This window comes from Onychostoma macrolepis, chromosome 06, assembly GCF_012432095.1.
Source record: "Onychostoma macrolepis isolate SWU-2019 chromosome 06, ASM1243209v1, whole genome shotgun sequence".
In the NCBI taxonomy this organism is placed as follows: Eukaryota; Metazoa; Chordata; class Actinopteri; order Cypriniformes; family Cyprinidae; genus Onychostoma; species Onychostoma macrolepis.
The window spans coordinates 22,997,084-23,018,922 of NC_081160.1; the positions used below are offsets into that span (position 1 = coordinate 22,997,084).

The window sequence follows — 21,839 nt, forward strand, 5'->3', positions numbered from 1 at the left end:
TAACTTGAAAATCTTTTAATTGACAGCTTTTTAAATGAAACTCAGAGTCATTCAGTGAATATACACTGCTAATGAAAATGTCCAAATTGAAATAAGAAAAAGCGAACACATTGGATATAGGCTGATATTCTGTCTTTTTTTACAAAAAGGATCAAGTACACACCTGATATTTACAGTACCTGACATGGCAACTGCCTAAAATCATGCTTTGTGTCACATTATTTATATATCACCTCCTCATTCACAATTTCAGTAATATAGAATTAGCAGTAGCTACAAATATAACCTTTATGATCATATTTAATATTTTATGAATTATACCCTGTCAGTGCCATGCAGTTTAGCTTATACAGTCCAATACCTTCAATTTGTTATGGTAGCAAAAAATGTGACCTTGTAGGTTTAAAATACTGTAATTGTTACCATTGTCAAATTTTGAAGGTTCTAATAGATTTTCAATTTGTGTGCATTATCATATTGAAATGGCAGGCAGAAGAATAATTAGGTTCTAATGAATGATTAAATCAATTCAGTCTTTTTTATCGGACATAATTAATTCGAAAATGGACTAAGTCTTCCTTTATCTCCGTATAATGTTCTCCTAAAGGGTAACAGACAGGCAATTTATGAGTTGATGGCAGACGAAGATGAGAAAATGCCTAGGAGAAGAGTAAAATCATGTTAGTCATAATGCAAATCATAATGCAACTTCACAATCCAGCAAACACTAACCTTTCAATGAGGCGTAGAAGGTTGTGAAGAATTCCAGGAGCGCAGACAGGGCAAACCCTGGCGGTCTATGGAGGCAGAGCTGTAGGGTTGCAGGCCAGAGTTCAGTGAGGGTGAAGTTGTCAAGCTCTTTCCCAGGCTGAGAGATTTAATTTCTTTTCTCTGGAATTCAATAGGAGACTGCAGGGCTATGACAGGTGAGATAGAGGAGAAGAAACAGAACCGTGTCCATTAAGAATTCTGCTCTAAGGCAAGGTCACAGATAGATCATGGAAGGTATGATGATGATACCGTTTAAGAAGTTGCGCTGTGTCTCCAGCATCTGTATAATGTCATTTCCCCAGGTCATTATGATTTCTGGAGATGATGCACGAAGAATGAAACGGTGCATGCTTCCATCGATATTACGAGATGTCAACACCATCCTACATGGATCATCTGGGCAACGATCCTCAATGCCCAAACAACTAGTCTATGAAAGACACAAATGTAGAAATAAACATTTGTTCTCATATTTGTTTGGCCTACAATCTTCCACTTTCTCCTCTGCTCCTCACCTTGATGCTGTTTTTATAGATGTATCCTGGCAGGGAAAAGCCTTTCTTGTGGTCGATTGGCTCACTGAGGATGACAAGTTGCTCGAAGAGGAACACCCGTCTCTCTCTGGGACGGGAGAGGATGCTGTTCTCATTCTCAATGAATGTGAAGGTGTCCTGTTGCAAGAGTTTCCCTTGTGCTCTCAGCTGACCCTATGAACCCATTCAATCATGGGTGATCCGTGTGAATTTTTATTCTCAAATATAGGTAGGAGTGCTAATAAAACTATAAAGGAACTTTAAGCTATATAAATAGATAATTATTTGATGAATATGGACTTGGGCTGTGCTCATTTTGGATACTGGAGCAGTCCAAGGTGAAGTAAACCATTTCCATTTCTGCAGTGTATTTGTGTGTCATCTTACCTCAAAACCTTGTAGTCTTCCAACATTCATCATGTCATTACATCGCTTTGGAACAAAACACATCACCTCCACTGCCCTCTGAGATAAGGACACAAAAAGGACAGAATAATAATTCAGTGTCACCTAATAATGAGTTTATTCTCTTTTGCTCAGTCTTATAAACTAGTACAGACTGTACTTACCTCAAGATCTTCTGTTTGTCTGCCTGCTTTAGTGTAGTACTTCAAGAAGTCCTGTAAATAAACACAGAATATAGGGAGGATATTGAACAGGCATATGGATCTTTAGCTCAGCTCGTTAATTTATAAAGAAGGACAAGAACATATATGGAAAATTGAGGTGATGGCTTAAAAATTCCTGTTTTTTTGTTTGTTTTTTAAACTGAATCAGATCCAGTTTTATTTATATAACAGGGTTCAACAAGGCATGGTCAATTTTATTTCTGTCAGGACCACCATCATCAGATTGACAATTAGCATACAGTTTGGATTGGCGGTATGGTTCTGTTCTGGGCAAGAACTCGATGCGCATCCATGCAGCCTAGCATGGATGAGAGCAGGGAGAGTAGTGATAACCCCCCAGGGTAAACAGAACAGAACTATCAAATGTATTGCATATATTGTTAAAGTTCAGTAATATATGTACATATTTTAGAATTAGTCTGATTCAAAGGAGACTCAGAAGGCTGAATCCTGGCTGACAGAGGTGGAGTTGGGGATGGAGGAGAGTAATTAGCTATTGAGCAATGCGAAAACTGCTGATAATACTGAAGAACCTTATATATGGATGCCTAGATAGGTGTTGTATTCCTATAGGTAGATGGGGATCAGCTGAGAGTCAGCTGATGCGAGCTTGACTAGCGTGACCTGCCAGAACTAACCCTACGCATGATTTTCTTATACATCACTATACAGCAACAAAAGCCATCATAATACTTTCCTAAATACCTGTTTGTTGCAATGTACTTGGTATCAGCACATACAATGACAAGATTTATAACAATGATGAAACAAGTTTGAGGATAATCCCTGGAATACATACACTACCATTCAAAATTTGGGGGTTTAACTTTCTACTCATCAGAGAATTGTGGGGGGAAAAAAATGTATCAGAGTTTTTAACATAGATAATAATAAGAAATGTTACTTAAGCACCAAATCAGCATTTCAATCATGACAACTCTCGGAAGATTTTAGCATGGTGATGGATATGACAATGTTAATGTATTTGGTCTTGGCGGGATAGATCTGCTACACTGCTGCTGAATTGCTGCTGCTGATGGTTACTGCTGTAGTTGTAGATTATTGCTACTGCCAATGCATATGGCGATATGGTGCCGGGAGTATTTAAGACATACTGCTGCTGCACAAATAGCATATAAAATAACCCGTAGCAGATCTATACAGGTGGAGCTGGGGAAGGTGGAGGGTTTCTTGCGCGCAGCAGGAATCTTAAGTGAATGCTAGCCAGCCATATAAATGCAAGGCAGCAAGCTCATTGGCTGCAAATGCAGCATGAACCAATCAGCTTGTGCCAAGTCGTTTAACTCTTTGAATATCATCAGTTACGTTAACAACCCGTCAGCCCGTGCCATCTAGAGCTATATATTTTAGAATGATTTCTGAATCATGTGACACTAAAGACTGGAGAAATTACTGTTGAATTTCAGCTTTGCCATCACAAGAATAAATTACATTTGAAAATACATTACAATAGAAAACAGTGATTTTAAATTATTATAATATTTGAACTTTCTGTTTTTACTGTATTTTTGATTGAATAAATGCAACCTTGGTGAGCATAAGAGACTTCTTTCGAAGAATATTACCGACCCCAAAGTTGATAATTTTTTTAAACATTTTTCTGTAACATCTGAATAAGTAAAAGAATACTATATTTGGGTAAAAACACCCAGAAGCTCCACCTTAGGAGTCCAACTCTGGCTCAAGACAGCAGCAAAAGTTAGGCCGACAGAGGAGGGGAATAGAGAATGAACAAACAAATTTTTAAATCATTTGAAAAAAATGAAAGAGCATGTATTTTTGCACAAACACACCTTTAGCAGCAGCTGATATTTCATGATTCTCTGAACAGGTTTGATGAGCAGGTCATTTAACTGCAGTCTGTGACCCAGCTGTTGCCTCAGTTCCTACATAGAGAAAGAGCACAGGAGAGTCATAGACCTTGACCTCATATACCACCAAACAAACACTGCCTTATAATTATATTCAGATTTTACCTCAAAATAGGTTTCAATGTACTCTGAGACAATGTGCTCTGACTTTGGCTTGTTCTGACAATAAATCACATACATGTTGAGCCGCCTCTCCTGGAAAACACACAGAGATATTAATTTCTTAACATCTGTTTCAATTTATTCAAGATGGTATTGACTATAATATTGACTATATCACCAGCAGTTTAACTGGAAATAAAAGATAGACGTACATGTTTGATAAACAGTTGTGCCAGCAGGTCAGGTTCACACACACATTTCTCCAACTCTCCAAGAAAATAGCTGAGACAAAAGAAAAAAAGGTAGCAGCTGTAAGAAGGTCAGGTTTACACGGCTCAATAGGCACAGATCCTATCAATAGGTGACTTACTCTTTGTGCCAGTCATAGATCTGATGAATGTTCCCAAACACAATTTTATCCTTTCCCGCCAAATACTCAGGCACCCCGACACTATTCATTGTAGCCATATAACCCTGGAAAAGGGAGGAAATGAGAATTAAAAAAAAAAAAAGAATGAGTAAGATCTACTGACTGAATGCATTTATATGTTACCTCCACCACAAGCCCCAGATCCTCCACATACAGCTTCTCTGTCTCTACCAGCTCTGTCAGCACATATCTATGAGTGAGACATAAGGTATGCCAGATTCGGAGAATGATTATTAACAATATCTTATTCCAGAAGCCATGGGTTTGGGTCACCATCAGTCAAATACCTACATGCTTTTCTCTAAGGCAGTTTTTCTCTCCTGCTCATCATCCTCTAGACTCTGCGATTGTACCAGTGTCTCGTCAGTCAAGTCGAGATCTCTCTCCCCAGAATGCACATCGCAAGACTGATGCCTCTGAAATTGGATTCATTAGCCATCACAAGCACAAATCAGCAATCATGTATAAAAATACTCATTACGGTCCAGGACTCAGTGTTGGGTACCTGCAAGAGATCATTTAGGTATCTTGGGTAATAGGGACTGTCAGGAGATGTTGGCCTTGAAAGTTCAGCACAGTCCTGTATGCCACAGACAAAGTGAGTACAGTTTTAGTACAATATATTAAAATAACAGAAAATTCCCCCTGTCTCTGTAATAAACAGATTTTTTTTATGTTTTTGAAAGAAAAACAACAAGGCTGAATTTGTTTGTTAAAAAGAGTAATATTGTGACATATTATTACAATTTAAAATAACTGTTTTCTACTTTAAAATATTTTAAGACCTTTAAGAAATAACTAAATTATTTTTTTGTGGAAACGGTGATACTTTTTCAAGATCCTTTGATGAATTTGTAACAAAGTAAAAGTCTGTACTCTCATTTTTGTTTAATTTAAAGCATACTTGCTTAAATATTACTTAAAAAAAATAAATCATACTGACCACAAACTTTTGAACAGTATAGTGTAAATGATGTCCATACCAGAGATCTGTAGGAATGGGGCAGTTTGTTGGACTTCTCCGTTGGGCTCAATGGGCTTTGAGCAGGTGAGAGAGGGAGAAACATATAGGATGACCCTTCTGGGCTCTGAATGGCCTTTGAGCTCTGACTTTTGCCACCTCCGCCCAGACTAAACCTTCGAACTGGGCTGCTCAACCATCTCTTGAGGGCTTTGATGGAGCGTTGGGGTGTGGTAGATGGTTGTCTAGTGGAAAGAGGCTGATGGTTGCTGGGTGAGACTGGAGAAAGGTCATCAATGGAGATGGAGGTTGAAGGTGTATCAGGAGGCAAGGAGACATCGCTGAGCCCTGTCAATGTGTATGACTCTACAATAGACAAAGAGAGATGGGGGTAGCAGAATATCTTTAAAACAACATTTACAAAAAAACAAAAGATAAAACAGCATTCATATTTACACTGAAGAAAAATGGCAGCTGTGATTATCAGAGCTTTTCTAAAAATATATTGTTGCAACATTTGACAAATTGGATGGCATTTTCAGTTGACTACAAACATTACAGACTATATCTATATGCATAATTTATTGATATACTGTGAATATGCACTGATATTGTACTGAAAACCACCACAATAAAACAGGGAATAAAAGTCTTTAAGTTCATTATAAATGACCTTTACTTTCCATTAACTCTGGCCAGCCTTAAATAAGTGATAACTATTTTTTTTCATGTTTTGTTATTCATTATTCTTTATTTATTAATCATTTTTTACAATATTTTACCATTAAAATGAATCTTTTGTCTATTAAAATATCAAAATATTTTGGTTTAAAATATTTTCATCATAAATTAAAACAGTTTTTACATTATTGAAGTATTTTACAGAATTTTCGGACTGTGCTGAAAAAAATCTCAATTGACATCTGCAAAGTGTGCATATTTGTGCTCAAGAAACATTTCTTGTTATAACCTATTTAGAAAATAGTTGTGCTGCTTAATATTTTGTGTAAATCATGATGAATAGAAAGTTAAAAAGAACAGCATTTATTTGAAATATAATATTTTTGCAACAATGTAAAAGTCTTTACTGTCACTTATTTTGATCAACTTAATGCATGTCCTTGCTGAATAAAAGTATTAATTTCTTTCAATCAATCGACTAATATAGTGGTAGTGTGGTAGGTGAAGTGGTCATGTATGTTGTGCAGTGATTTAATAAGGAGATAATGAGGAGAGACAGAGAGTTATAAGGTTGATATATCGGAAGGGAATTTCCAGCTCCATCACTAATATTAATCTTGCAGTTATTTTTGCTGAATTTTCCACATAGTCATGAAAGGTGGAATATAAATATAACTGGCAGCACAAGAGATTCTGCCTTATAAGCAGATGATACAGCTTAAAACGGTTTGATTTTTCCCCCCCACGATTTAAAAGCTTTACAGTGCAAAATGGGGGAAACATGCCCTATCTGAAGGGCATGAAGGAAAGAAAGACTCTGAGAGAGAGAATGAGGGACAGAACAGACGGGATTCTACAATTTCTGTGTGAAATATGGATTAGCTGTTTCTAACCATAATCCTACAACAACCATTCACACACACACACACATATAATGCATCAGCAATAATATTCTATAGATAATCCATGAGAAATAACACTAACAAAATAACAATAATGGTTCAGCATTTCTACAAACTACAGGTCGAATGCAGCTATTATTAAATAGTGTGTGTCCCACAATTATTGTCAAGCAATCCATCTCATGAACACTTGACAATAACTGTGGAACACACACTATTTATACACTTATTTATCCAACACACATACATTTCAATTTGCACATAATATACCTGTACATACAAAACTGTCTATTGTAATATACCTGTACATACAATTGTCAATTTGTATATTGTTATACTACTTACTTGTTCTATTTTTAATTCTTCTTTTTATTATCTGTGTTTCTGTTGTGTCACTGTCATTCTGTTGCACTGTGGAAGCTTCTGTCACGAAAACAAATTCCTCGTATGTGTAAAGTTGGTTTTATATTCGCACATTCACAACATTCACACATTTCTGCGTTCAATAACTTTCTAATTATATGTGCAATAAATTTGTTTTTTTGCAAATTCTAATCAGCGACATCATTGTCAACCTACTACATTTTTCCCCACAATCGATCAAAATGGGCAAGTATTGTTTTAATGTCATACTTACTTGCGAATGTCCGCTGAATGTTGTGTGCTTAACAAAGTAATTGAATGAAATAGTCCGAATGTGCCAATATAAAACCAAGTTATGTGTAAACATACCTGGCAATAAAGCTCATTCTGATTCTGATGCAACAGAACAATGGTAATAATCACACTCAGTTTACAAGCAAGCAAGCAATCTTTTTCAAGCTCTAAAATGTGTAGTATATAAATTAAGATCTTATTGTTAATTAATCTTTTTGGTCTCATCAAGTTTGCTGGGAATATATTCAGAATGTTAACCTTTAAAAACAGCAGCCTACCAATAAGCAAAAAACACTCAAGGTACAAATGTCAAAAGTGACAAAGCAACAAATGGATCTCTTACCTTGCTGTCTGAAGCAGCACTCACACCTGGCCAAAACTTTCTGACAGAAGCGTGCACAGCCACACACCCCTGGGCCACGACGCCCGTTCATACCAGCCGAGTAAACACTGCTGTTGCACCCTGAAGCATGGCACTGTGACGATGTTTACTCCTACTCTCCTACTCTCCGTTCAGAGGTAATCCTGAGCTCTGAATTTACTCGCAACATCTGTATAATCCCTCTGCTCTTATCCACATAGACCCACATCACATCATGCCTGGGTTCAAAAAGAGATTCTTTCTGTAGACTGCCTCTTCACCTTCAGGAGGCAATGAGGAGGGTCAGAGGGAAATAATGAGATAGGGAGGGGAATTTAAAAACAGTGATCCTGCTTTATTACTACTGTACTGGCAGTTTGAGAGAGGGAGGCAGTGAAAGAGGATGGTTGTGGTTAATGTATTGTGCTCCTCATGTGTTGTCCACTGCCAGTGTACACTTCACCTTTGCTTTTTAGTTGCTGTTAACTGCAGTAGCCCCTCTCGTTAACTGTGCAGCATTAATACATATGAATAAGAGTTGTCGATTTTGATTTCATGGTGACTTTCAACACTCGTTACCGCCCATAAAAACATTTTAAAATGTGCCATAAATCCTCAGTGTTTATATTTCCGGGTAATTTTGCCAATCTCGATCTCATCGCGTGCAAGCATTTGATCTCGTCGACTGCGCATGCGCTTCTAACAGCATCTGTACTCAATGCAAACCAGTCCAAGAGGAACACGCTGGAAAACGCTAATAAAAGCAACAGAAGGTGACGGTGAAAGCAACAAAAGTGGTACTGCGAGACGGTCGGGAAGAATCCGCGTTTGTACAAATCGAGTTTTAAAAAGTTTAAAGATAACCAGACTTCGTGTTGTCCTCTGCAGGTCAGGTGAACTACTACAAATCAGTTGTATTGAATGCGAGACGAGTTGAACGCGTCCGTAACGTTACCTTTTTTACAGTCTATGGTCCGTACGAGTTCATGGTTGATGCAAAGTCTCTAGTCTTTGGTTGATGGTAAGGGCTTCAACGCTTGACCACGTACAAGACGTAAAGACAGGCGAAACGAATAATACCACAGGCTTTATCGGTCCGTGTACGTTTTGATAGTTTGTTTTTCAATTTGAAATTGAATAGCAGTTAAGGTTGTGAAAATTATACCCCCCACATGTAAACCCGTCCTGTTGAAGCTACAATCAAATGCTTTTGGGCACACATCCTTGCGCTGCAACTCAACTAGGCTACATTATTTATGTTAGGCAGCAGGCCTATTATATAAAAATAGGTGGATGGCCGAGCACACCGGCACAAACCTTAAGAGTTAGTTATTTATCAACATGTTAGACTACTAAGCGTCGAAGACTGTGCACACTCATAATATAAATCCTGGCTAAATGCAACATTCCCGCAGCTATGATTAACCTACAGTACAGTAAAAATTAAATCCATCCTCAGCCGATTTGCATTTACAGTAGGCTATTTGCAATGACCATCCCATGTCCAAAACTGAGCGTACTGTCTAAACAGTGCTCGAATTGAGGGCACTGATTCTCAAAGTGTGGTACGCGGCTCTCTCTAGTGGTACGCAGAGGAATCACTGAATTAAATATAAATTAATGTTAAAAACACTTGTTTGCAAGGTTACTAAATGATGCCTGTTACTTTTTTTTTATCAAGTACTGTACAGTTTTTATTTATCTTTTATGTAGAGTACATTTTAATTTAATAATTTAAGTTTTTTTTTTATTTACCTGTATGTAAGCACAGTGCAGTGTTAATGTTCAAACTGTATTTACAATGTTTAAAGTGGCCGACAATAATAAATATTCTTATTAGGAATAAAACCTTTTTTAACTGTGCATAGCTTTAGCTGAATAATTAGGCCTACTACGCTACTGTATTTTAATGTTGGTCATTATGGTGGTACTTGGCGAACCAAATATTTTCTGAGGTGGTACTTCTGGTGTAAAAAGTTTGAGAACAACTGCTATAGGGGGTCTCCTTTTTTTGAAGAGGCTGGGGGTTGTTATGTTAGTGTTGCTATAGGCTATAGCATAATATCATTTATAAGAGCAGGCTTTTGAGTTCATCAATAATATAAACAAAAAGATACATATTCAGTCAATGCAATGTTAGGCTATATAACAATGAGAGATAAGCTATTGTTCGTCTTTTTAATTGCTTAACCTAATTAATATTTGATGTGATTTCCAAATACACTGAAATATCTAAAAAAAAAATAAAAAAAAAGGTAGAAAATAAACTCACTGAGAGTATCGCTGTCACTGTCAAATTCAGTAGCAATTTATTTGATTATTTAATCTTCATTTACTAATGAAAATTCCAATCTGAGTAATGGTGCAGCTGTCCCTTTGCGCCACCAGGTGGAGATTCCACTAATGAGTTTGTATGACTGCATACTGTATGCTTCAAAGAATGCCATGCACGATTTGGGGAGTTTTGATGCCATGAGCCAGTTTTGATGACTTTGCAATAATCATAAATATAGACTAATAATTCATTAATGATCAGTTATAATTACAGACTTGTCACAGCACTAATTTTTGTAAACCATTTTTGAATAAAAGTGTTTGCTAAATGATTAAATGTAGGCTAAATGTATAAAATGTTACAAATTTTAATAATGAAAATTTAGTGCACGTTTCCAATGTATGTAGGTAAGATAGAAAAATTCTGACATTGAGTGGATAAATATAGTATCTCGGGGACCCCTACGTCTATTTCTTGTTCTGCAGTCTATGGGTAGTGCAGCGACACCATACAGATTTAACAACGTGCACAGCTAAATAAAACAGGCTGGGTGCTGATTAAAATTTCTGAAATAAATATTTCTGCGAAACGCGTTAGGTTGCACAGAAGAAAGCCCGATCTAGGACCTGCCCCGTACAGCAGCAGAGGACTATTATTTTGCTGTAAGAACTGAGGGTGACGTCACGAGTTCAGATTTGGATGGCCAATCAGCGCAAAGGGGCGTGTCGTGACCGCCCACAAGGGGAAAACGAATTTTGAAGTCGTTTATCCGTTTTCTACCCGTGAACCAAAAAAACTAAAATCGTTTTATTGAACAAATGAAAAAACGACCGTTTTCTCGTTTCTGCTTATTTAATTTCAAATTGAAAAACAAACTATCAAAATGTACGCGGACCCTTTATATCTATCTTCAGGTAGGTACTATGTCTCACTCCATAGTTTAAAATCTTATGGTGAAACATCAGGAAACACTTTCTATGAAGTGTTCCTCTTTCTTGTTGCCGATAGGCTACTAACACACTTATTTTGGCTTCTTGGAATAATGTAGGCTATATCTGTACAGAGTGAACTATTCATCTGAAGTTAAACCATATAAGGTTTCTTGTTCTTGTTTTTGGACATCTCCATGTAATTTGTTAGAGATTGAGAAAGAGTGCGTTTACATGTTTTGAGTGTATGTGTAATAAAGAATTCCTGTTCAGTGAAAAAAATAAACAACCTCTCCTAATCATTATGAATGGGTACGTATGACCCCTCACCTTTGCCCTCAGGTATGTGTTTGGGTCTTGAGCTCCAGCTTTGTTCTCCATTTTCCCATTCCGTTCCCTTCTTTGAACAACCCTGCTTGTCTTGCAGTAAAAGACTCCCTTCGGTGTGTTCTTGCATCTGAAACAGGTCATAAAATTTAGTGTTATCCTCAAGCTCTGAAAGGGTAGAGTTGTAACCATCTATTATTTCAACAGCTATGAAATACAGTACATGTCCATACCTGAGCAATTCATATGACCCTTAAAAAACGTGTACCTCCTCAAACTAGACCAACATGACACTGTAAGTCTCGAGAAAACATTTTGGATTTTGGGTGAAATATGTACCCTGGTGTCTTGAAATTTGCCTTTGAGGATGTAAATATGGATATATTGACAATCCAAATTGTTTAAAATCAAGGCATTTCGGAATACAGTACAGTATTTACGTGTCTTTCCATTAACAGACAATCCAGACAATGCATGTTAAGCTAGAATGAACAAGTGTATCATGCCTACTGTATCTATTGTAGGAATACATCTAAATTACAGTGTGCCGGAGGCCTTATCTCTTGTGCTTGTTTCCTTCGTTTGCAGTAAACATTTGGCAGGTTGGCCTAGTTGGAGCAATCTCAGTATTGAGCTGATAACTTGTTGTGACAAGTTTGGCAAATTTCTATTGAAGTCTTTAAGTCTATGAAGTAATCATTTTCTGTTTAGAGAAGTTCAAAGAAGCCCAAAGTCTTTCAAAAAGACAGCAACTAAAAAAACTCACTAAAAATACTTGAGACAGATTTTCATGCGGTCCATGTAATTTTTTCTGATAGTGTTGCTGGTATACAGAGAACATGCATCCCTAGGCATAAGAAAAGAGACACAGACTGTGGGGTCTGAGTTAACAAAGTGTTGTTGGCATGATTGTAACATTATTAAGGTATCGCTAAAGCACCCAAGTTATTTACACCAACACAACATAGAAAATACTATACTTTAAGAAAGGTAAAAATCTAATAATAATATAGTATAGTGTAGTGTACTGATTAAAACAGTCAGCATGAGGGTAGTTGACATGTCCTGGGGTGTGATATGCTGCTGTGTATACTCCAGCTAAAACATTACATTTTGCTAATGCATATTTTTGAGATCAATATAGGGAATGTAATATACAGACAGAATTTATATAGAAATGTGTCTGTGAGGGTCTTTAATAAACATTGATGTAAAAGACATCGATGTACATTATCACATGAACACACATCGAAAACACATCATTTAGTATATGAATATTCACATGAAGAGTCAACTTTCAGCTTTTACTGATATAGATAGTAATCTATTATGTGTCTATGTACATACTTTACACTATAGTTTGGTGGAAAGTGGTCTACAAAAGTGGCCTAAAAATGTATGGTTATGGTTCCGGTTAGAGTTGTTGTAATTAAAATGAGAATTCTATTAAAAATCAATAGAACAGTTTAAAAGTTTGCTCACCCAATGCTGATTACTCAGGGCCAAGGATGGGAGAGTGTTTGATAAAGACATCAGCAGTTGCTCTGTGTTTCCCTGAAGTTTGGCCAAACTCTTCATCTTCTCTTTCTCTGTCTCCAGATTGATGAAGGATATTTTTGGTTGTGTGTTTTGTTGTGTCTTCTCAGTGCTGTCCCACATAATCTCCACTCAGCTCTTCCTGACTCACAAACACACATTCTTATCTTCTCTCCCTCTGCTGTCCACCACCCATTCCCTCCCTCTTCTCCAACACCCTCTTGCTCCATCTTGACCTCCCTGGGCCAGAGAGAGAGAGTGCAACGAGAGAAAGGTTGAGAATGTTGTCCTACAAACCTCCAATCTCAGCCATAAATAAAGGAATTAAATAAAGTCTTATTTGACATATACAGGTTGTTATAATTCGTTTTTTCTTTCTTTCTTAAGGTTAGTAATGTACTTCTAAAACAAAAACAGAAAAACAACAACATATTTTGTATATGTGACCCTGGACCACAAAACCAGTCATAAGTAGCAAAGGTATATTTGTAGCAATAGCCAACAATACATTGTATGGGTCAAAATTATTAAATTTATAAGTAAAGATCATGTTCCATGAAGATGTTTTGTAAATTTCCTACCGTAAATATATCAAATCTTAATTTTTGATAATTAAGTAATTATTAATTGTTATTAAGTAATATTCATTGCTTAGAACTTCATTTGGACAACTTTAAATGCGATTTTCTTAATATCTCAGATTTTCAAATAGTTGTATCTCAACCAAATATTGTCCCATCCAAACCATACATAATTGGAAACCTTATTTATTCAGCTTTTAGATTATGTATAAATCTCAATTTCAAAAACTTGGAAACTGTTTCAAAATTTCAAAAATCCTGGGTCACGTGTGTGTGTGTGTGTAACAAGAATCACTCACTCCACAAGATCACTCAAGTGCTGCTGGGATACAGGAGGATTAACTTAATATGAGTTTAATTTAGGTACTTGTGCTGTTTTGTGAAGACCTGATGATAAAGGAGTTTTTATTTTATATTTTTATCAGTTCCTTCAGAATTGCAAGAATGAATGCAAATTTGCTTGCGATTTTATTGTAGGTTATTTATTTATATTTTTCGTAAAAATTGTTTTGTACGACGACGTTTTAGTGCCACGTTAAAAAATTAAAAAAATCTAAAATTACGAGATTAAAGTCGTAATATTTGGAGAATAAAGTCGAAATGTTTCGAGAATAAAGTCGAAATGTTTCGAGAATTTAAATCGTAGAAATTAAAGTTATAATATTTTGAGAGTATATTGCGCATGCAAATGGCCCACATTGAGAGCACCGGGAGAAGTTGCCAGGCCACCGGAATTGTTTTGAATATTGTTGCGTCCTCTCTTATTTAACCCTTTTTTTTAATACACTACAAATATATGTGGGATTATTAGCAGAAATCATACCATGTGTCATACTCTCGGGGACAGTATGCTTGGAAATAACATTTCATGTCTTCCATTGCATTCGTTATTTGTAGTGCGCCAGCCACCCAATAGCAATAGCTTAAGCTTTGTGCTTTTAATATAAAACAAAGTCTGAGCTTTCAAAATCAGTTTTATAACGAAACACAAATTATGTGTCTTACAATAATGTGATTTTCAAGCTTTTAATGTGGCGTGACAGATCGCTGTATTTATGTGAATCGATTCATTAAATTATTGTGAAAATTCCACCACCTGCTCCGCAAAAACATCTCTGGCGTCCAAACTTTCATTCCTCACATAGCCTGTTTAATTAAACAGCAATAAAACGTTCTAAAGGTTCAAGTGGACTCAAATTTGTTAACATACCTTATATTTTTGTATTTTCTGCTGTAAACGTTAAGTGACTATTCACAAACTGTTTTATTCATGGTAGCCTACATAATATTTAACGTCTTCCATTCGTTGTTTGTAGCGCGTCAGTCAACCTGTAATCACAACAATTTTGTGCTTTGTTGCTTTTACACACAGCTCAGCTTTCAAATTCTGCCATTCTGCCAACGAAATACAAATTATAAATGTGTTTTTGCTCTTTATTTTCAAGTTTATAGCAAGATATAAAGTGAAGGAACATCATAAGGCATGAAAAAAAAAAAAAAACATTTTAGCCTAATTTATAATGAAAATAATGTCTCGTCGTTCGTTATTGTAATCGGAAAGATGACTGACTCACATGCCGCTTGACAAACACATTATTGCAATATAGCCTATACATATTGTTTGTATTTCGCTATAAAACTGACAGATTTTGAAAACTGAGATTTGGAATATCTCCTGGTGCTCCCAATCCGGGCCATTTGCATGCGCAAAAGGCTAGAAACAACCTCAAAATATTATAATCTTTATTCTCGAAACATTTCGACTTTAAACTCGAAATATTTCGACTTTATTCTCGAAACATTTCGATTTTTTTCTCGTAATATTTCGACTTTATTCTCGAAACATTTCGATTTTTTTCTCGTAATATTTCGACTTTATTCTCGAAACATTTCGACTTTTTTCTCGTAGTGTTTCGACTTTATTCTCGAAATATTACGACTTTAATCTCGTAATCTTAGATTTTTTAAAATTTTTTAACGAGGCACTAAAACGCCGTCGAGCCTGCATGTTCAGTTATTAAGCACAAAATATTTTTAGGTTGTTGTACTACTGACTGGTGTTAATTACATAATGATTATTGGTATTTATTTGTGCCACAGTAATCAGTCAGATTTCTGTGGGACTGCTTTACAGAGATGGATTGTCCTATTTTCACTGTCTGAAGAGGCAGAAAAAAAGTGTTAATTACTAATTAAACATTGCATCTTATCAAAGAAAGCTTGTAATTTACTTCTCCTCACATTCCATATAATCCTCTGAGCTAAAATCAGGGTCCCTGTGACATAAAACAACCAAAGCCCTGAAACACATGTTAAACTTCATCAGCATTGCATGATCCTTTTAATACCTATACTCTAATGAACAAGTGAGAGTATGATTGGGTATGTTTGTTGGTATGAGATGGAGACAAAGAAACAGAGACCATTTTGAGTATGTGTGTGTGAAAGGTGATTATGCTCCGAAAGCCTCGGGTCTTTTCTGATCCTGAAAGGCATTAGTCAGTCTAATGACCTGAGGTGTTACGGAGCATTTATCACATACTACACTATGAAGACGTCAAGCTGATGGTTGTATTTTCTGCAAGCTAAAGTTTCTGATAATGAATTGTGAAAGTTTTTTAAGGGATTGGCAGCATTCACTTAAGACACCTCTTTCCTTCTGAAGTGTGAACACAGGTGAGTTATTCTCCATATTTTTGAAACCTCTATTTTAAATCAAGTTTAAAAATGTATGTGCCAGACTGCCAGTAAGCATTTAAGAGTATCTGGCTAATTGTTCATTAGAACACTAAAGAGAAAGTTTTTGCTTTATTGTTGTAACCTTTGGTTTTGTATTTTGCTCTATTTTATATAACACGCCCAACCAGAGAAATGCTTAATTAATTAGAAATAGCAGTTTTGTAACTAAACTAAACGTTTCACAACTTAAAATTGTTGTATGAACATATACATGTATGAATAGTACAGTTAATTGAGGTAACGTGTGTTTTTAGAGTGTACCGTATACAAGCCTGTTTACAGGTATCTGTGTATTTTAAGCCTGAGCAGGCCAGATTTAGCTCTGACAATTAAAGCACAGCTCTCCAGGCTAAATCCGGAGCTATGAAAACTCCTATCTTTCTTGCATCAGAAGCTTTTGAGTCAATTGAATGGTAATGGTTGCCATCACTGACAGTGTTTTATTTGTTTGTTTATTGATCTATTTGAAGGTTCTTTCACTTGGTTAGAGAGCCTTGCGGTTTACCTGGTCTGTTTACCTCAAGACAGGGGCCATAACACTTGGAGTGCATTCCTTCATCTCAGGTTGCTGACCCACTGCAGCCATGTTGGAACAGTTTCCTCAAATGCCAGCAAAGATGATGTAGGCAAGATTGAACTCTGGAGGCATGGCAGCAGTTCAAAGCTCTGCCTTTAAGGACCCGACTCTGGGGTCAGGCCCGGATGAGGATGAAATCTCATTGTTGGAAGAAGAGTCGGACTCTGGAAGCTTGCTGTCTGATGATTCTGTTGTCCCTGATTATGAACAAGAGGAAAAGAAAAAGGGAACTGCCAACACACTATATGAGGCTTGCGTCCAAAATGACCCAGAGGCACTGAAGAGAGTGTTGGAACGCGATGGGACCTGTGATGAGGTCATGGAAGTTGACATTAATGGCAGGGTAAGACAGATTAGTATTAGAGAGCATGAGACAGACTGACTAATCACAGAGCAGAAAGATCAGTAATGCAATAAAAATACGTACATTTTAAATTACTTTTACATTTTGGTTTTATATAAATTTGTAGACCAACGTGGATTGCTATTTTGGATTCCTTTGAAAATGTTTTAACACTTTTCACTGTATGAGTAGAATTATGTCTGAGGTTAACGTTTCTTGATAAGATTTTAACAAACATTGCACCCCAAACTGACCAGTGTTTACTTGAGAAATCAAACTACATAGTCTTTATGTAGCAACTTGTTAACACTTTCAAACTTTCATGTTTGAGGCATGACTACATGCACTTGTAACTTAACAGCATGAGAAAGTCAATTTAAATAATGTTAACAGATATTGTACTCATAACTCATCACTGGAAATTCCTGAGGAAACCAATGCCTCGAAAAAAAAAAAAACCTGTCGGAACAGTTTTAAATCTTTTTTTTTTTTTTTTAGTGCTGCAGGGTTATTATGGTTTGGTTGATTATGAAATAGTTACCAGTGATGTATAGTGTCCGTGTACTACAGAATATATTTTCTAAATCTCTTTACCTTTTCACCTGTTTAAGAATTATATTGATAGAGGTCTTGTAACACACCATGATTCTTTCTTGTAGAATGGTCTGATGGTGGCTGCATATAAAGGCTTTCTTCCAATTGTTTACGAGCTGCACGGCTGTCCACATCTGGATATTAACCACCAAGACAATGACGGCAACACTGCTCTAATGATCGCAGCTCAAGCTGGTCAGTTCACTGTCTTGATGGAAATTAGATGAACTGCCTGGACTCTGCTGGCAATAATAGTGTTCCTGGCAAATAGTGTTGATTTTTGTGAATATGATGCAATAACTCTAATTTACATAGAATTAAGGAATGACAATGACTTCATGTTAAACACTATTTGAATTTACCCCATTTTTTATTTTGTATATGTTCGAAAAGAAAAGTAAAAAAGATTTAAATCTTTCTGTTCACAGGTCATGTCTCCATATGTAACTACATCATGAATTACTTCCCTAGAGCAGAGACAGAGATCAGAGACAACAGAGGATTCACTGCCCTCATTAAAGCTGCCATACAGGGCAGGAATGATGTGGTGGCAGCTCTTATAATGCATGGTTAGTAGATAACACACATGCTGACATGCTGAAAATGGTCCTTCACCATTTTGGCATTGCTTATATTCATTATATTCAATACATCACTAGGGGGAGACAAGAAGTCACCAAATGACCCACATAGCCAATCAAGAATGTTGTAGCTGGCATTGAATCAGTTTGCCTCAGTAGCATCCATACGATTAATTAAGTAATTAGGCAGCCAAGCAAAAGATCTGTGAAAGGCACAACATGACTAGACAGACAAAATTATTTCTTACACAGCATTCTTTATTTTCAGAAGTATATTCCTCCAGCATCCGTTTGATATACAATGTGTTAAATTCTCTGTATTGTTCTGTTTTAGGTGCTGATGTAAATGCTGTAGACTCCAACCGTGGTAAATGTGCACGCGACTGGGCACTGAAAACAGGTCGCTATGACACACTGAATCGTCTGCGCCACCTTGCACTTCATCCCACAGCTGAACAGTTCTGTGACACCTACGTCCCAGAGTGGCCCGACCTTAAGGTGCTGGTCAGCAAAGCAACAGCCAATAAGAGTGCCGGCCAGAAACTGACTCATCATCTCAAGAGTACTTTTGGTTTAAGTTTCCCACACGACCCGCAGGACAATGGTGTCATGGATCACATGGTGCGAATGACCACCAGCCTACACAGTCCGTTCATAGCCACAGCCACACGGCCGCTGTGCCCAAGCAGCCCTCCGCAAATGGGTAAACGTCGGCTTGCTGTGGCTGAACTGATGCAGAAGCACTCACAGAAGCAGCTGGAGGAGAGTTCACTGTGCCATCGAAACAGCTCCATCTCCTCCATTTCTCCTTCAGTCCACTCGACTGAGTCTGTCTCTTTGTCCTGCTGTGCCGATACAGAGAGACGAGGCAGTGTGCTGTCCATTGCTCAGTCTGGAATGCGTACATTCATACCTTGTAGCGTGGTGTCAAGGCGCAATAGCATCTTCCCCTCTGGCTGTATCCCGCAGATTAAAGTTACCAAATCCTCTGAGCCCACCCCAAAAAAGGAGAAGAAGAAAAAAAAGCAGAAAGGTTACCTTGAGCCTCCAAAGTGGAAGTATAAGGAGGCTAAGGATGAGAAGAAGAAAGAGAAGAAAGCGTTGAAGGAAAAGGAAGAGAAGGAAAAGGAGAAGAAAAGCAAAGACAAGGATAAAGGAAAAAGGAAAAAGCATGATGACTAAGTTGGGCTTTCTGAACCCTCAATGAGGTTGTAGATGCCTTCAGTGTAACTGTGTGTGGGGAAATGCGTGATGACAGAATTGGTGAAGCAATGCAGTGAAGAACGCATGGGTCCTGAAAAGAGGAAGAGCATTTTGAAACCTCAGTGGTGCATTCCTGTCTCACGAAAATCACTTCCAACTTCCTATCGGGGCAATTTATCTATGACCATTTCAGTCAGTCTTATAGGCTTTAAGGTATCTGATTGGATGACTTGCATGTAGAATAATTCCTGAATGATTGCTGCATCCAAATAATCACAGACATGATCAGAACTGAATTGTGCTTAACCTTAAAAAAAGCTTAAAAATATTACAATTCATATTTAACAAATTGATTACTTATAGTCTATCACTGAAAAGTTTATTTGCAAAACTATTACATTAACCACAGTTTACTTGCAAAACTACTGCATCCCACAGCAATTAGGGTTATGTGCAACAAAGGTCTGTATTCTGTAAAACAGGTTGCATCGTTTCCAGGTCAGAATTTTTGTATGTGCTTCATTAAATATGGAACATTTTTACTCAAGATGCATTCAAAGCAGATACCAAAGATAACCATAACCAATGTCAATCACAAACTATCACAAAATAGCTACTATCTTCTTCTCACTAACATTTGGATATTAAAACTGAATAAATTCCAACAAAAACAAATAACTTGGTTACCTTTAAAGTTCATATATCACTATCCTCTCACACTGCTATTAATACTTTCTTGGCAAGCGGATGTGATGAGACCTGTTTTGTGGTTTGGTCAGGTGACAACATATACCCTGTTCACCTGCTAATAAAATTAACCATTTTTGGCAGCAACTGCACGCTTTTGTGCAGGGTGAAAGTGTTATCACAACTGACTTGATAATGTATTATGTTTGTAAATATGTATGATCCATTGTAACAAACTGTGAATATGATTTAATAAACTATGTATGCCGTAGTACACAAAGATGGTCTTATTGGCTTTCTCTTACCCTCTCTCCCACCTGTGTATCATCTCTGACAGCACTGCAGGGACAGACGTGAGGTTGAACAGTCAGTAATCTGCTCTCTCACAGTTATACAACACAACCATGTGGAGAGCAGCAGTAAAGCCATGCAGGATTAGAGATCTAGCTGGGTCACTCAGGTCAAGCAGAGGCCTCTGGCTAAGTCTGGGATCACGAGCCATGGCTTCTAAAGGACATGTTCTGGAATCACTTTTGTAGTGATAAGATCTATATCAGCAAGGAGAGATAAATTCTGTGCGCCCAATATTACAAAACATAAAGACTAGATCTGAAATTAACTGAGCTGCCATAGAGACAACATAACATTTTAGAATTAAGGAATTCACACCATATAAATTTGAAAGAAAAATTGTTAGATATTTCTTTAAGATTTCTAATGTATGGACAGAGGTGTCAAAATAAATTAAGGCCAGTTAGAAAAATAGGTTAATAGTACTATATAAAAAATAAATATATGAAGTGTGCAAATAAAAATACTTTAGTGCTTAATTTAAGCTTTTATCAGCCTAATACAAAACAAAATAAGAATGAATAAATCTACATACTAAAACTTAAGGCTGCAGTCCATAAGTTTTGCCTCTTTGTCGCCATCTCTGTTTGAAAACCTGGAATTGCAGCTCTGTGCGGAATTATTTTCCTTGCGTGGGGTTGTTCTCCGGCAGACTCCAGCACAGATGAATCTAATGTTTTGAGGAGTATGTGTATCAGTCTGTCATTCACCGCACCAGTGTGGATACTGTACTCAGGAATCACAGATTCTAGCCTGCGTCTTGGAATATATGACCCAAATAAGAATTTTCACCATATATTGCCATCTGAACAAGTAAGTAACAAGTCTGCCACGTTTGTTCTGACCAACTGAGGAAAAGAGAATTACAATAAATTGCGCTACCAATGGTGATTAAATCTAACGACTGGTTAGCTCATATCACATCTAACCTTGCAAATTATTATTTATACTCAAATGATTAATGTTAACAACATCAGCATTGCTTGACAATGAGTATAGTGTGTATTAGCGTGCAGATTTCAATTTCTGTACAGTCTAATCTCTAATTGTCATACCATTCGAATTTCATATTAAGAAATTATTTTAACCCAAAAAACAAACTATTCTCCCTTCGAACTGGTTTTCTTTAAAATACAAATCTTATGTAATCTCAGGCTATCCCTGCTGAAAAAACCAATAGAACCCTGCCCAAAACAC

At 36.9% G+C, this 21,839-nt stretch overlaps 2 protein-coding genes across 4 annotated transcripts; one reads left to right on the forward strand and one right to left on the reverse strand.

The window, feature by feature from the left end:
- Positions 1-39: 39 nt before the first annotated feature.
- On the reverse strand, positions 40-9,522 carry arhgef25b (Rho guanine nucleotide exchange factor (GEF) 25b). The gene is made up of 15 exons (XM_058779132.1): positions 7,902-9,522; positions 5,341-5,684; positions 4,863-4,937; positions 4,649-4,773; positions 4,481-4,547; positions 4,298-4,401; positions 4,140-4,209; positions 3,931-4,020; positions 3,748-3,840; positions 1,874-1,924; positions 1,692-1,769; positions 1,287-1,478; positions 1,021-1,201; positions 733-917; positions 40-659 (listed from the first exon to the last, which is right to left on the reverse strand). Exons 1-14 carry the CDS (start codon positions 7,990-7,992, stop codon positions 736-738), a joined length of 1,743 nt encoding a protein of 580 aa, XP_058635115.1. The 5' UTR covers positions 7,993-9,522; the 3' UTR covers positions 40-659; positions 733-735.
- Positions 7,966-20,491, forward strand: ankrd33ab (ankyrin repeat domain 33Ab). Of its 3 annotated transcripts, none has more exons than XM_058779137.1 (5): positions 7,966-8,077; positions 16,777-17,226; positions 17,886-18,015; positions 18,249-18,389; positions 18,736-20,491. In XM_058779137.1, the coding sequence occupies exons 2-5, from the start codon at positions 16,954-16,956 to the stop codon at positions 19,581-19,583; spliced, it is 1,392 nt and encodes a 463-aa protein (XP_058635120.1). In that variant the 5' UTR covers positions 7,966-8,077; positions 16,777-16,953; the 3' UTR covers positions 19,584-20,491. The 3 variants fall into 3 exon arrangements, with proteins under 3 accessions (XP_058635120.1, XP_058635122.1, XP_058635123.1); XM_058779139.1 differs by having other exon boundaries at positions 7,980-8,077; positions 16,831-17,226; XM_058779140.1 differs by lacking the exon at positions 7,966-8,077 and adding an exon at positions 16,121-16,243.
- The last annotated feature ends 1,348 nt before the right edge of the window (positions 20,492-21,839 follow it).

Excerpts from the sequence above, each read along its gene's own strand:
- ankrd33ab (XM_058779137.1), top strand. The coding sequence starts at position 16,954 with ATGGCAGCAGTTCAAAGCTCTGCCTTTAAGGACCCGACTCTGGGGTCA. Across the intron at positions 17,227-17,885 it reads AAGTTGACATTAATGGCAGG|AATGGTCTGATGGTGGCTGC; the intron begins GTAAGACAGATT and ends TCTTTCTTGTAG. Across the intron at positions 18,016-18,248 it reads AATGATCGCAGCTCAAGCTG|GTCATGTCTCCATATGTAAC; the intron begins GTCAGTTCACTG and ends TTCTGTTCACAG.
- arhgef25b (XM_058779132.1), bottom strand. The coding sequence starts at position 7,992 with ATGAACGGGCGTCGTGGCCCAGGGGTGTGTGGCTGTGCACGCTTCTGT. Across the intron at positions 1,925-3,747 it reads AATATCAGCTGCTGCTAAAG|GACTTCTTGAAGTACTACAC; the intron begins GTGTGTTTGTGC and ends GTTTATTTACAG. Across the intron at positions 1,202-1,286 it reads TCTATAAAAACAGCATCAAG|ACTAGTTGTTTGGGCATTGA; the intron begins GTGAGGAGCAGA and ends TGTCTTTCATAG.